The 13,467-nt window shown below is 37.5% G+C and overlaps 1 protein-coding gene across 4 annotated transcripts in view; it reads left to right on the top strand.

Annotated features, from left to right (window-relative positions):
• Positions 1 to 13,467, top strand: part of samd11 (sterile alpha motif domain containing 11) — a 76,034-nt gene that overhangs the window by 25,369 nt on the left and 37,198 nt on the right. For all 4 annotated transcript variants that reach the window (XM_073813063.1, XM_065285852.2, XM_065285850.2 and 1 more), the window contains exon 4: positions 7,283 to 7,392. In XM_073813063.1, coding sequence (XP_073669164.1) covers positions 7,283 to 7,392 — 110 coding nt within the window. The remainder of the gene's footprint in view (positions 1 to 7,282; positions 7,393 to 13,467) is intronic.

Genomic DNA, 13,467 nt, shown 5'->3' with positions numbered 1-13,467 from the left:
TATATTTTCCCTTATTTTTCCTGCTTTATTTTCTTAAATTGGTGTTATACCTGATAAATAATTCAGAAAAAAACACTGGTGGATCCAAACCTTTCATTAAATTTGTCCTAAAACCAAAATGTGGACCCATTCTTGTCACAGGACAACTTTGATGAACTTTTTTAATCCACTTTAAATGTTGACTAATATAGTACAATAAGCACAGACCTAAAAGTGTCTTATTTAGTTTTGCTTATTTTATTCCCTTAGTTGTTTTTCATTTTGATTAATTTAACTGTTAAGATAATGTACTCAGCAGACCATATTTTATAATACTGTGTGTATAAAAAAATAAAATGAATGAATCTATATAGTCATTGTGTAGAGATTTATTCATTTTGACTATTTTTTTTAAAACCACACAGTATAGAGGGTTTTCACCAACTATTTGAATGCACCTGATTCATGCTTTGCTGGCGATATCTGATTTTAACTTCAGCAGCAGAAGTTGTTAAGAGTTTAAAGTTGGTTAGTTGGTTACCGTTCTGAGCGGTAACCCGGATGCACGGCCATTGTGGAGGCACTCTGTGTAAAGAACTGAATGGAGTACAATGGAGTATTGTGCGCTTTGGATACTTTAAGTGAATTTAGAGATGTCTTAACAACAGAAAACGCATCTAAGATGCAAAGGCATATGGGGAAGGACTTATATTTCGAGAAATTACCATTTATAGGCGGTACAGATCCCTACGAGTTAGCTCCCTCTTCTTGGATTCGTGATGACCCGGCGATTCTTCCTTCACTTGAATCACGCCGAGCCCATTATGTCATTGTCAGCTTTATTTATATAGCAAATTTAAAATAGCCAGTGTCCTACCAAAGTGCTTTACAATAAAAAAGGCACAAAATAAAAGCAATAATTGTTTTTACCATTTACTATTAAAAATATTATTACAATAGAAACTTGTTATAATCAGTTAAACACACAAGCCATTGCAGCGCAAATTTTAGTTGTGTTTAAGTACATTTTGTGCATACACTAAAAGTATACTTTTAAAAAGTACATTTTAAATACTCTTTAAATAAAGCACAACAAGTAGAAGCATACTTGTTTTATACTTTATGTACTTCAGTCATATTTCTAATACAATACTATTTTTCCTGAGCTTTGCCAGCCACAAGCGCCTCCTCTGATAATTTCTTGCATTCCTTTCTCTGGTTTTTAATAACTTTTGAAATACGATAATATTCCAAATGTTTTTCTCGATCTGTCCTATTGGTACAACCTCAAACACGGCAATAATTAACAATTTTCCTTGATGACGTTCGGGTTATACATCAGTGCCTGTGCTCTGTTGTGATGCGGAGTGCCTTCAATATGGCGACCTCCGCTCTGATGACGCGTCGTGAAAACCCTCTATTACAAAATACGATCTGCTAAATTACATTATCTTGTGCTTACTTAATTAGTCTATTATGCACGGACAACCATAACAGTGTTTGTCCTCTCACTAAGAGGGTCATATCTTGGGCAGATTGTCTTTGCGGTTTAAAGGCAAACGTAAGAGGTATTGACCAGTTTAGATAAAGATTATGTTGATCGTCTTCAACACGCAATAAGCCGCAGCTCGCGTCCTAAGAGGAGCTGTCAGCTCCGTCGTTCCCCTGTGAGGGATCGCTGACTCAGGCGACCGGGTCTTAGCTCCAGCCCTGACGCTGATTATGACCTTGCCCGCTGGTCGTGGGAGGCCTCATTAACGGCCCTCACCGGGACAGACTGGGAAAAGTGTGCTAATTAACCCGCTAACATGTCCTTGCTAGTGAGCTTACCACAGAGGATAATAGCCTCCCTTAGCTGCCAGAATGCAAGCTGGGAGCCGTTGCTGGACTGATAGAGGAGCTTGGATGAGAGTTGTTTCCTAGAGTAAGGTTAAATGGACCTTTGGAGTATAGTATAGTATAGTATAGTATAGTATAGTATAGTATAGTATAGTATTATGTAGTATAGTATAGCACTTTTGCCAAATGATAATAATTTAAATATTTCAATTTAAATGATATTTAATGTATGTGTGATTTCAAATGAGTTTCTGCTGGAGCTTGGGCTGTTTAGAAAAAGACGTTTGTCATATTTTCTTTAATGTAACACATGGATCAAGGATATTATGGTGGATAGAAAGACAAGGCAGATGGCATTTTGCCCTATAATGACTATAATGTACTTTTTGACTATAATTGACTTTGACTGTAATATGCTTTGATGCTTCGATCAAAAGCCATCACTGATGCACAGTCATTACAATTTATGTTTTACATCTACATTTTAAATGTAACTTTTATACATTTCAATGTGGGAATATTTGAATGAGGTTAAGCTCCTTCATTTTACTTAATTTTTTAATTTAAGTCAAATAAAAATTTTGTCCATTTTGACACTTTTTATCAAAAAAGAGCTGGGGCCTCATTTATAAAGCGTTTTTACGCACAGATTTGATCTTAGACCGTGCGTACGCTCAAATCCACTCAAACGCTCAGATTTATAAAACTTGTCTTTGACGTGGAAAAGTACTTCCCTCCACGTCAGGTTCCGACTTGACGTACGCACGTGTCATTGTGGCAATATTGCAGTATTGCAGGTAGGCATATTCGAAACTTTTTGTTTTGTACCTTTTGTGCTCAACATACAGAAAAATTTTTTCATTTGTTTTGGAGTTGTCCTTATTAAAAAAAAAATTGGTTAGATTTGTGCTCTTTTGTTAGAATTCATATATTTTGCTTAAGACTTTGTTTGGAAAATATTTAATTAGTTTTTTCTCTTATGATATCTTATTACATAAGAAATATTATTTGATTAATGTGTTACTTTGGTTTGCAACGTTTATTATAATTAAATGTAAATATGGTGATTATAAACCATTATTCCGTATTTTTCTATTAGAAGTTAAGCAATAGGCTACCTAAAATCTATTAATAATCTGATAAACAAGAAAGCTGCTAAATGTATTAATGTATGTCAGCATTTCCATGTTTTTATTTAATTCTTTTTCTCTTTCATCCCCTGGCTAATGTAAAAAAGTGTTGAATATGTTTGATAAAAAATAAATAAATATTCGAAACTTTTACAACGTCAACATCATCTGTATTAGAGCTTAGATCGGGCAAAAAACCATAACCGAAGCCCCTGCACGTTGTGTCCGAGCCCGGCCCGACCAACACATTACCGACAATGTTTTAACAGTGCGCCGTGACGTTCTCAACTACAATTCAGAGTTTTTTGAATTACAGAAATCTGTTCAGAATAATCTTAATGAGCTAATGCAACAAGGACGAAGCATGTAAACTGCGCTGTTTGTTTATTCAGAATAGAAACGTAAAAACATGCAACAATGATGCACACAGAAAACGAACAAACTGTGGAGAATATAAATTTTTAAATTAAAAATAATTTAACCAGGTTTTAGGATATATTTTAAAACAAAATATGTTGGCCTATTTTGATATTTTAAAATGTAAGCCTATTCTAATGCAAAAAAAATGGCGCCCAAGCTATATGTTCAGGAAACGATTTTCTAGTTCGTCATCTTTTCAAAAAATATTTAAAAATATAGCAAAATTGTTCCGCGGTGTTTAACGCACATGTAAATGTTACAGAACATGTGCTTTATTGAATGAAAGTAAAACCGATCGAATTTAATGATTAAAACAACGTGAAATGAACTAAATTGTGAAGCCTCGATGTATCCAAGGGACATGTGACATTTAAGAGTGATGGGTATTTCAAAAAATTAATATAAATTATTCCCATGCATTGATTTTTATGTTAAACATCTGTCAATCCAAATGAATCCATATGGAATATATTCCGTCAGTTTAAGATACGAAATTGAATTTTAAAGTCGAAAATATCTTATTTTAACACCGCCGCGCAGGAGGCATGGCAAACTGAAACAAAACTTTAAAGACACAAATATTATGTTTAGCCTACGTGTAAAACTATATTTAAATGAAACCCGTGAATTGAAAGATCCAGTAATAATCGCCTTAACTTGAGTGATGTCAATAAAGTTTCCATGTTAGAATTTAGAAAATTTTAAAAACTACAGCAAACGACAACAAATATGTTTTCTTACCACTCGCCATTGTAGCAGTCAGAGAATTTGGCCTTTGAAAATGTAATATTTATATGCTAATGAATTAAATTAGGGGCGTTTACAAGGCGGAGTTCTAAAAGCATTCAGCTGCGCACAATTTTAAGATCATTTGTGATTTATAAACCGCACATCTGGAAAAGAGGCGTACACACGTTTTTTTGTGCGTAAGCTCCTTTTCTCTGAATCACACTTACGATCATTTCAGAAATGGTCTTAGATGAAATGTAGGACAGTTCCTACGTCGCACTTTTATAAATGAGGCCCCTGGTGCACCACTGACCATCATAAAATCTATGCATTAAATTGAGTATATTCTGTGAAAGCACTTTATTTATTTAAGAGATAAATTATTAAACATTGCATGTTTCTTTTATTGATTATTTTAGTCTCATTCGTTCATTATTTTATTATCAAGGTGTTTGCCAACTTTAAATGTAATTTAAGTTTTCTGATCATTATTCTTGGAAATCAAGTGAGCGATTGCACTTTAGCTGTACTGAAACAAAGATTTTCTGTAATCATGCTCTTTATGAGTAATAAATTATTTTTTAAAAATAGTTTTATTTTAAGTGCCTTTAACACCAACAACATTGCACAAATTTTACCCAATCCTATATGATCTGAAGATGCTATCATCATATTTCATGAAGGTAGATAAGATTAAGAATCCTTTGTCCCATACAGTCGAATACTCGCCAGTCTTTAAATGACGAGATTTTGCATCCGTGTTCAATCATGGAGAATAAATTCATGTGTGCTTGAACTGTAAGTGTGACAGGCTGACATTACCGAAGCCTAGTCTGTAATCTACACACTGTAAAACTAGCATTTCTACTTCCACCAACAGCAGGGCCACGGCCCCACCACAGTGGAGAGTTCGGTGACAGCGTCCCTCAGACTTCTGTTGACATTAGTGCGCCCCACGAGCTGACAAGCACTGAGAGATACACATCTGATATTTGCTAAAGGCTAATCGGGTATTTGAAATCATTATGCGTTATAATGCGATCATAGCTGTAATCAGATTGCATTGAAATACCCTCATGACACACTTCTGCTATCAGTTTCTATAGAGACGACATGGGCTGACGAGGGTTAATGAAGGGTTGGATAAATCAGAAAAGGATGAGAAGGGAGGAATGGAGGTCGGCCTTTTTCAGTCCTAATCTGTAAACCCTTCAGCTGGCCTTGAAGAGACAAGCGGAGAGAGGAAGACAAGTGTGCTGGAAAAATAGCGGCCCTGATTTGCGATCAGTTAGTCAGCTGATCACCAAACTGATCATTCTGTTTGAACTCATGTTTTGTTCTGATTAACTATCCTGGCTTAATTTTTGGGGTCTTGAGTAAGTGGAATTTTAGAGACCTGGCAGATATAATTAAAGTTTTAACACTTATTGCACTTATTTAAATATATACATTTAAACGAATCCACAAGGACTACTGTGGTTTGGACTATGACCACGAACCAGGGATAACGTAATAATTTAAAACATTTAAAATCTGTGATTAAAATATTATGAAAAAAATCCTCAAATTTTAGGTTGGTTTTTGAAATATTGAGTGAGGTTGTGGTCTGTCAGATCCCAAATTGAGCCTAAATCAGTCCTTCCAGAAAAACGCAGAGTTTTTTTGTGATTGTTGCGGGCAAAATATCCTTGATCTTGTGGCACGTTTTCTTAAAAAATGCGATGGAATATGCGGGATATTTATGCAATTTTATGCAATGAAATGTTTTGCAGCTTTTGCAGCTTTTCAATGATGTTCACGTCACATAATCACGTCAATTCATAACGTTCCCATGGCAACAGGGAATATGGCTGTGCTTATGTGAAGTAAATGCAAAATTTTTCAACTTTCTGCTAAGATTTTTTTTGCTACGAAAATGCAGGGATTATAAAATCATGCAAGCCCCGCATATTGTGCGCACAGAAATCAGCAATTTATGCTGCGAAATTGCGGCGTATTTAAAAAATGCGGCCTCTGCATTAATATGTGGACATTGGCTGATTATGCATTGAATCATGCGACCGCATAATCGCGTTTTTCTGGAGGGACTGCTAAAGGTTAAGCTGAACAGTTCAGGTTAAGTTAATCAGGATGTCACATCAGTGGATAAAACGCATCCTAAAATATCCCTGAGATTCTACACAGATTTTATTGTCCATTTAAAGGTGCAATGTGTACATTTTAGGAGGATCTATTGACAAAAAAAATGCAATATAATATACATAACCTATGTTTTCAGTGATGCATAAACACCTTACATAATGAAATGTATTATTTTTATTAACTTAGAATGAGACATTTTTATCTACACAAACCGTGGGTCCCCTTAAATGGAAGTCGGCATTTTGGGCCGCCATTTTTCATTAAGTAGCCTTAAAGGGGCAAAAGCGTGTAAAGCGATGACATGTTTGTCCTGTGGCGGCTATGTGCTTCGAAAGAGAGGGGGTGAGCGGTGGACTGAGCCGTCGGTTGCAATTCGCTACCTCATAGCTAAATGTCGCTCAGATCTACACAGTGCACCTTTAAATCCGCAAGCTTATTTTACATGGTAAACCAGCCCTTTTTATTCATCACCTAGCAGGTTCCCTTTGTAAAATGACAGATCTGTTGAGATTACATTTATCCCTGTGCACCTTCTGTGTATCCTGAGACCCAAACGATTTCAGCGGTGCGATTATAAAAACCATAATCACATGGTTTTAAGCTCATAAACTGCTTATGATTTGAATGTGTTGATTCGAACGTCTTTAGGTTGAAGATGAGGCTGGATGAAACTCAAAACTGCTTGACGCAGGAGTCTGTCAGTGCTCATTTTACGCCTAAAATCCAAAAGACAATGAAGCAGGGCAAAAGCACCAACAACAGAGAGAGTCTTAGCTTTAAGGGACAAAACCTGACATGAATACCTGGGGAGTGCAGCAGGTCGGACGTGCTTAATAATTTTTTGGGTCGCTGAAGTTGTTTGTGCATGGTGGATTTATGCTGGTTAGTTTGTTCAATTGCTCAATGTTCAATTGGTAAGTTTGATTGGTAAACAAATAGCTTTTGTTTGTTAAAGTTTTAGCTAGTAATACAAAAGACTTGTGAGTGTTGCTGTTGCTTTATATATTCACCTTCTCTCTCTCTCTCTATTTCATCTTTTGCAGTCGTGACAGTGACCTCTCCACAATCATCTCGAATCTGCACCACACCCGACAGCACGGCATGCCCGAGGGCCAGCCCTGCTCCGACCTCAACCTCGCCTCTGCACACTCAGGTGAGACACGCCTAGAGACGGCATACCTGGGACACATTTACACATTCAAAACAAAATCAGATACACATAATACCACTGTTCTGGTATGTTGTTGTCCATGTGTTTGTGGCCTTTATTACACTAAACAGGTATAGGAAGTCTGAATGACAGAAATTGAAAAATGCTTATGTGATTATAATGCACATTTATGACGCCTCTGCAATATGCAGTATTGCATTATCTTTACTTCAGTATAATGTGTTGCTATGTCTCTCTGTATATCTACATTATAGTGGTTTATTACCATAGTAGTTTGTTTGTACATGCTTTATCCTTTGATTGATGTAGAACAATTACACCGACTGCGTGCTAGTATTTTAATTCGGTGTAATTTGCATGATTGAGGGCTGTAAGCTTATTACTCGTCCCGTTGTGGCTGTCTTTTTTCCATTACTTAATGCTCTTGTCTTCTTCGCTTCTTCCACCCAACTTAAACCACGCTTACTTGCAGTAAATAGCTTTATTTGTCATTAATCCCACACCAAACAGACGGACTATTGCACATATTGTGTGCTCATCTTATTGGTCACCCACAGTTGAATCATTTTGGCCTGGTTGGTATTACAGTGAAGTTGCTCTTAAATTATTTTGTTTATAAGTTTTATACATTTTTAATTCGCTTTATGTTTTATTTTAGTCTAAATAAAAATGTTGGTCTGTTACCATTCCCAATAGAGTATCATTTTTGATTTGTCATGTGAAATGTTTACAACTGGACTAGAGATCTACAGGTTACGTCTCTCATAATCTGTTGAAGATGCAAAGTTTTTTAAACAAACCTAATTGGGCAGGACACACGGGAATACAAGTGAACCCCACCTGCAGTGTAGCTGATGACCAAAATCAGTTTAAGCGGGTAAAAGAGAGGGGCTGCAGTTAGGCTCGTGTCTGTAAACAAGTCCAATCTGATCACCCGGCGTGTCTAATTCTGTCTGCTGGTGAAATTAGAGAACCTCTCATCCTGGGCCAGGTTAGGAGTTCACCAGGGGTAGAGAGATAGTCTGGTAGACATCATGTTCACTGTTACAATAGGATGGGTCACCATAATTATTAATCTACTCAAGACTGTTTGTTTGTACTCACGTCAGTTGTACTTAAAAGTATGTTTGCTTGTGGTTGCCTGTGGTTTTGGAGGTACATGTCTAATGTAACGTTCACAGCTATGATCAGTAAAGCGTGTGATATTATTTCTCTATTACACAATACGGCCTGTTATTGTATATTAATACACAACGCACATCCTGACAGCAGACAGCATATGCTGATATTCTTTACAACTCATGTGTTGTTACTTAATATGGATATATTTTAATCACATCACTAGTTGGTATGTTTCAGTAAGTCGGACCGACCGATAAGTCAAATGCAGACCTTACGTAAACTTGAATAAAAGCAGAGCCAAATGTTCTTTATTTCCAGCTGAGCTATGAGACTCCAGCTTTTTTCTGTTTTGCCGAACAGTCTCGTTTACTTCCTTTCAAGTCTGACTTATTCTGTGGTTGAGAAAGAGAGAGAGAAGAAGAAAAGGTTGGAAAAGTACAAAATAAATGAATGAGCATAGCGTCGTATGGCATCGAGGGAGGGAGGACTGCAGCGTGAGAGGAAGCTGGCCGACGCGCTGGGTTTGCTTTGCGCCGGAGAGGTCCATTAATTAAATCTGAGGGACAGACATGAGAGCTGACCCAGGCGTCAGCGACGGAGGAGAGGCGGCTTCGACTGAACCCCCCCTCCCCTCCCACCCTCTGTCCGTCCGGCCGGTCGGCCTGGCGGGATGGGGGAGGGCAGGGCGCCGGCAGCTAGTCTGGCTCCCTGTGTAGACTCCTAAACGTGGCTTTGCGGTCAGACCAGAGACTCTTAATAGGCGTATAAGGTGTTTTTTGTTTTTTTCTCTCTCTCTATTGGTTTGCTAATGGCAGACAGAAGAGTCTACATGTGTCTGTGTGTATCTGACCGGCGAGGCGGTGTACAGTTTCTGAATTTGTGTGTTTGAATTAGGGCTGTCAATTTGACGTGTTAATTCACTTTAGCTAAAACAATGATGGAACAAAAATGTATGCCATTAATCATTCCCCACAGATGTACTGTTAATGAGGAATTTTCCTTATTTCCTCATTCTTAAGAATTCAGTGGTCTGAAATGCATTACAGTGGGCTACAGTTTAACAATAACACATTGCTTATGAAATGAGACACAGAAATACATTGAGACGTGACACAGCGCCCACTGTCAGTCTGCATGTGTACATAGACCAAAAGTTTTCAATTATCACAGATGGTATACAAGAACACATCCTGTTCGGACAAACAAACGGACAAACTCTATTTTGTTTGACTTCTTACGACACTTTTTTGTACGGACTATTCAATGCTTTCTATTCTGTTATGTCTATCTTCATTTGGGTGCTTTTCTCATTAAATATTAGTTTTGTGTGATTAATTGTGAATAATTCAATATGGCACAGCCCTTTTTGAGGTTGGGGTGTGAAAATGCACACCTTCAAATTAATATAAATTTTTTTAGTCTAGAAGCTTAATCTTGGTCTTGTTATAAAGAAGACACTTTAAAATTGTTCACAGAAGTGTCAGGAAGGGAAAATATAAAATAATTTCCAACAACGGCCACTAGGTGTCAACGGTTTGCTGCATACTCTTGTCACAAATTAATATATTACTCTCACTGCATTATTATGTTCACTGCCATAATGTTTTAACATATGAAAACTACATTCTTAGAACTTTCCAATGATATATAGTTTGTTGTGATAGATCAGGTGTCCTGTTGACAGGACAGCGGCAGTTAATTTGCATAATTAATCGAATATCAGTTGATTGACAGACCTTTTTGTGTGATTCTTACGAAATCCAGATTTAGAAGGTGTCCAGCATCAGAATTTTTAAAAGCCCACTGAAGCCATTTTTTTGCACATATAAGATTAAGGTCTGAACTTACTATAACCATTATTTTAACCATAGGATTTTAAAAACATTTCCTTCAGAATTATTTACTTAAATTTTTTAGATTATCGTTATCAAAAATTATCTTTACCACAGCATGATATTACATTAAATTTATGCATTTACTCATAACTCATGTTTCGGGAATGAGAACTAAAAAGTTGTTTAGGTACTATGACAAACAAAATTTCAACTTTTATCTGGAGAGAAAAAATAAGAACTGCTTACCTGGTAGCCATTTTTTTTTTAAATGCTAGTTCCTTGAGGGCTTAAACAATGATTGAAAATTGTTGCAGAGGATGAGAAAATTGGTCTTGTACACATTTATATTCCTTATTATTGTCTCTACCTTTACCAATGATCACCAAATACCACATGTTTCTTTACTGTAAATGTTTATAGTATAACATGCACTGAAGCTTTTTTATTTATAAATATTTCCATGTCAAAGAACAAAAATCCAGTAATGGACACGTTGCGATAATGAAAATTTCCCCCTTTAAATGTAGAAAAAACAACAAAAAAATTTTTATGATGTCATTTGAAATCATGTGCTATTTTGCACATGATTTCAAATGACATCATAAAATTTTTTTTGTTGTTTTTTCTACATTTAAAGGGGGAAATTTTCATTATCGCAACGTGTCCATAACTGGATGTTTGTAGAGATGTTTGTAACTGTATGCTTCTTATTTTGATAGCATTTACTTTTTTTTAACTTTTTTTTATTCAATTCAATTCAATTTTATTTATATAGCGCTTTTCACAATTGTTAATTGTTGCAAAGCAGCTCTACATGAGTAGATGTAGAGGAGAACATTGAAAATCAATACATAGTATAAGAAGTAGAATATAGCAGCTAAGGATAAAAAACCGTGTAAGCGAGCGTATTAATAATCTCACGTATACAGTAAAGTGCTAAGTTAAGCCAAAGTTGGCTGACTCTCCCTGGGACTAAAAAAACCCCCTAGGAGAAAACCCAATGGGAAAAAATCCTAGAAGGACAAAAAACCCTAGGGAGAAATTAATATTTATATTTATAATATATAGACACGGTAGGGATAGGAAGCGTGTAAGCGGATTAAACTGGTTCAGCCGGTGGCCGTTGGTCGCGCATCGGTTGGGCGTCATGTTGAAGGACAGCCAGTAGATCAGTGGTGCGATGACCTTCACAGCAACAGGAACTGGGTCTGTTTGTCTCATTGTCCTCAGGGTCGAGGACGAGACAGGGAGACAAAAACAGAATTCTATTAGCGTAGGGGCCGTTCGCATGTAATGCAAGTGTCATACATTATAGTGGTTTAATTCAGCTCGGTTCCAGACAGGCTAACTATTGCGGCAAGAGTAAATTACCCGTATGAGGTATGTGAGTGCTTTGTTCTAGACAAAATAACTACTGCGGGAAAAGTACATTTACTGGACATTCTATGTGAATGCTTATCAAAATGTTTCATGACACCTCATAAGTCTAATTTTGCGAGAATCACCCTGTTGTAGCTAAATCTTCTCCTTCAAAAACTCAGCACTCCAGGTGAAAAAAGTGAAGAAAAAAAACTGTCAGTGATGTTTGTTTTTCATTGTCCACAAATCTATTCGCTTTACGTGCTTCCTACGGTGTTTTTCCTCTTTCTGTTTTTCATTGCTGCAGATAATCTCCCTCTGTATTTTCTGCATCTGTCTGCATTTACCTCATCCATTTGACACCTCTTTATTCCCCGGTCTTTATTTTTCTCCCTGTTGCCTCGTTCCATTCTCTTTCTCGTGATTTTGATCTCCCTCGTTTTCCTATCTCATCCCTCGCTCATTTTCTCTCTCTCTCTCTCCCCTAAGGCTCTCAGTGGGAGAGCGGCAGCGGGGGGTGCCGAATCCTCTGGGCTGGCGGAAGCGCTGTGCCGGCCCCTCATTCCCACCCCCACCCCCCCACATAGCCAATCAATGCCAGCCTTTCAGTTCTGGCTGAGCCCCGCAAACAGGGGGATCAATAAGTTATTAGCACCATTCTGTCAGCTGTAATGTGGAGATTGATTGGAGGTTGGGGCTCCGTCGTGCCGCCCGCCACTTCCCCTGCCTGATAAAGATGACAGATTAAAGGAATAAGAAGAGGGAATTAAGGAGTATGGCCTGTCCAACCTGTCAGTAGATGGAGGGAGCAAAAGGTTCAAGAGGAGAGAACCGAGAGCCTCCCTCTCTGCTCATTTAGTCGTTTTCTCTATCCATCTATCCATCTTTTCCCCCTCTCCTCCCTTTATTAAAGTTGTGCGGGCGCTCTGGCCCGGCTCTGCACCTCTTGCTGTCTGATGAGTGCTGGAGGGTTTAGTGGTGGTGCTGGCGTCACAAGCTGTTCTGTGATTTGGGTAACGCAGCTAAGGCACGAGGCGGCTCCTAGCCTCCCTGTTCGGTGTTAAATGTGAGCATCACAGCTTTAAGAGGCAACACTTAATTGGTATTAAAGGCTTTCCGCCTTAAAATCTCTGACCCTGAGGCAGACAGGCGCTGCTGAAACCCTGCCTCTCCCTTGAGCATGTGGAGAGAGAGAGAGAGAGAGAGAGAGAGAGAGAGAGAAGCGAACAAAAGCCCTACAATTTGACCAAATTGAACCCAACATTTAAATGGTCCCCAAACTCTGAAACCGAATTTATTAGCGCAGTCAGCTCCAAAGACATTTCCAACTTAATTAATACATTTAAAACAACACAGTTTATGACTAGTAAAATCGAGGTAAATGCTGCAGTACAACAAATAAATCATATTTATGAAAGATGTGCAATCAAAGCAAACCTACTCCGTACAAACAAAAAAACTAAAGTAAAATCTGGAGATGAAATCTGGTTCGATCAGGAATGTAAAAGTAAAAGACAACGTCTCCGACAACTCTCCAACCAAAAACACAGAGATCCACACAAACCAGAAATAAGACAAAACTATTGCGAAGCACTTAGGGATTACAAAAATACAATTCACTACAAAAAACAACAACACCTCAATTATACTCTCAAAGAAATCCAAGACTCAATTCATAATAATCAATTCTGGGAAAAATGGAATAGTCTAAACAAAAAACAAAACCAGGACATACCCATAC

The sequence above is a fragment of the Paramisgurnus dabryanus genome, chromosome 21, assembly GCF_030506205.2.
Source record: "Paramisgurnus dabryanus chromosome 21, PD_genome_1.1, whole genome shotgun sequence".
NCBI classification, from domain to species: domain Eukaryota; kingdom Metazoa; phylum Chordata; class Actinopteri; order Cypriniformes; family Cobitidae; genus Paramisgurnus; species Paramisgurnus dabryanus.
Note: the sequence above shows the minus strand (reverse complement) of the source record. Positions and strands in the feature narration are given on the sequence as shown.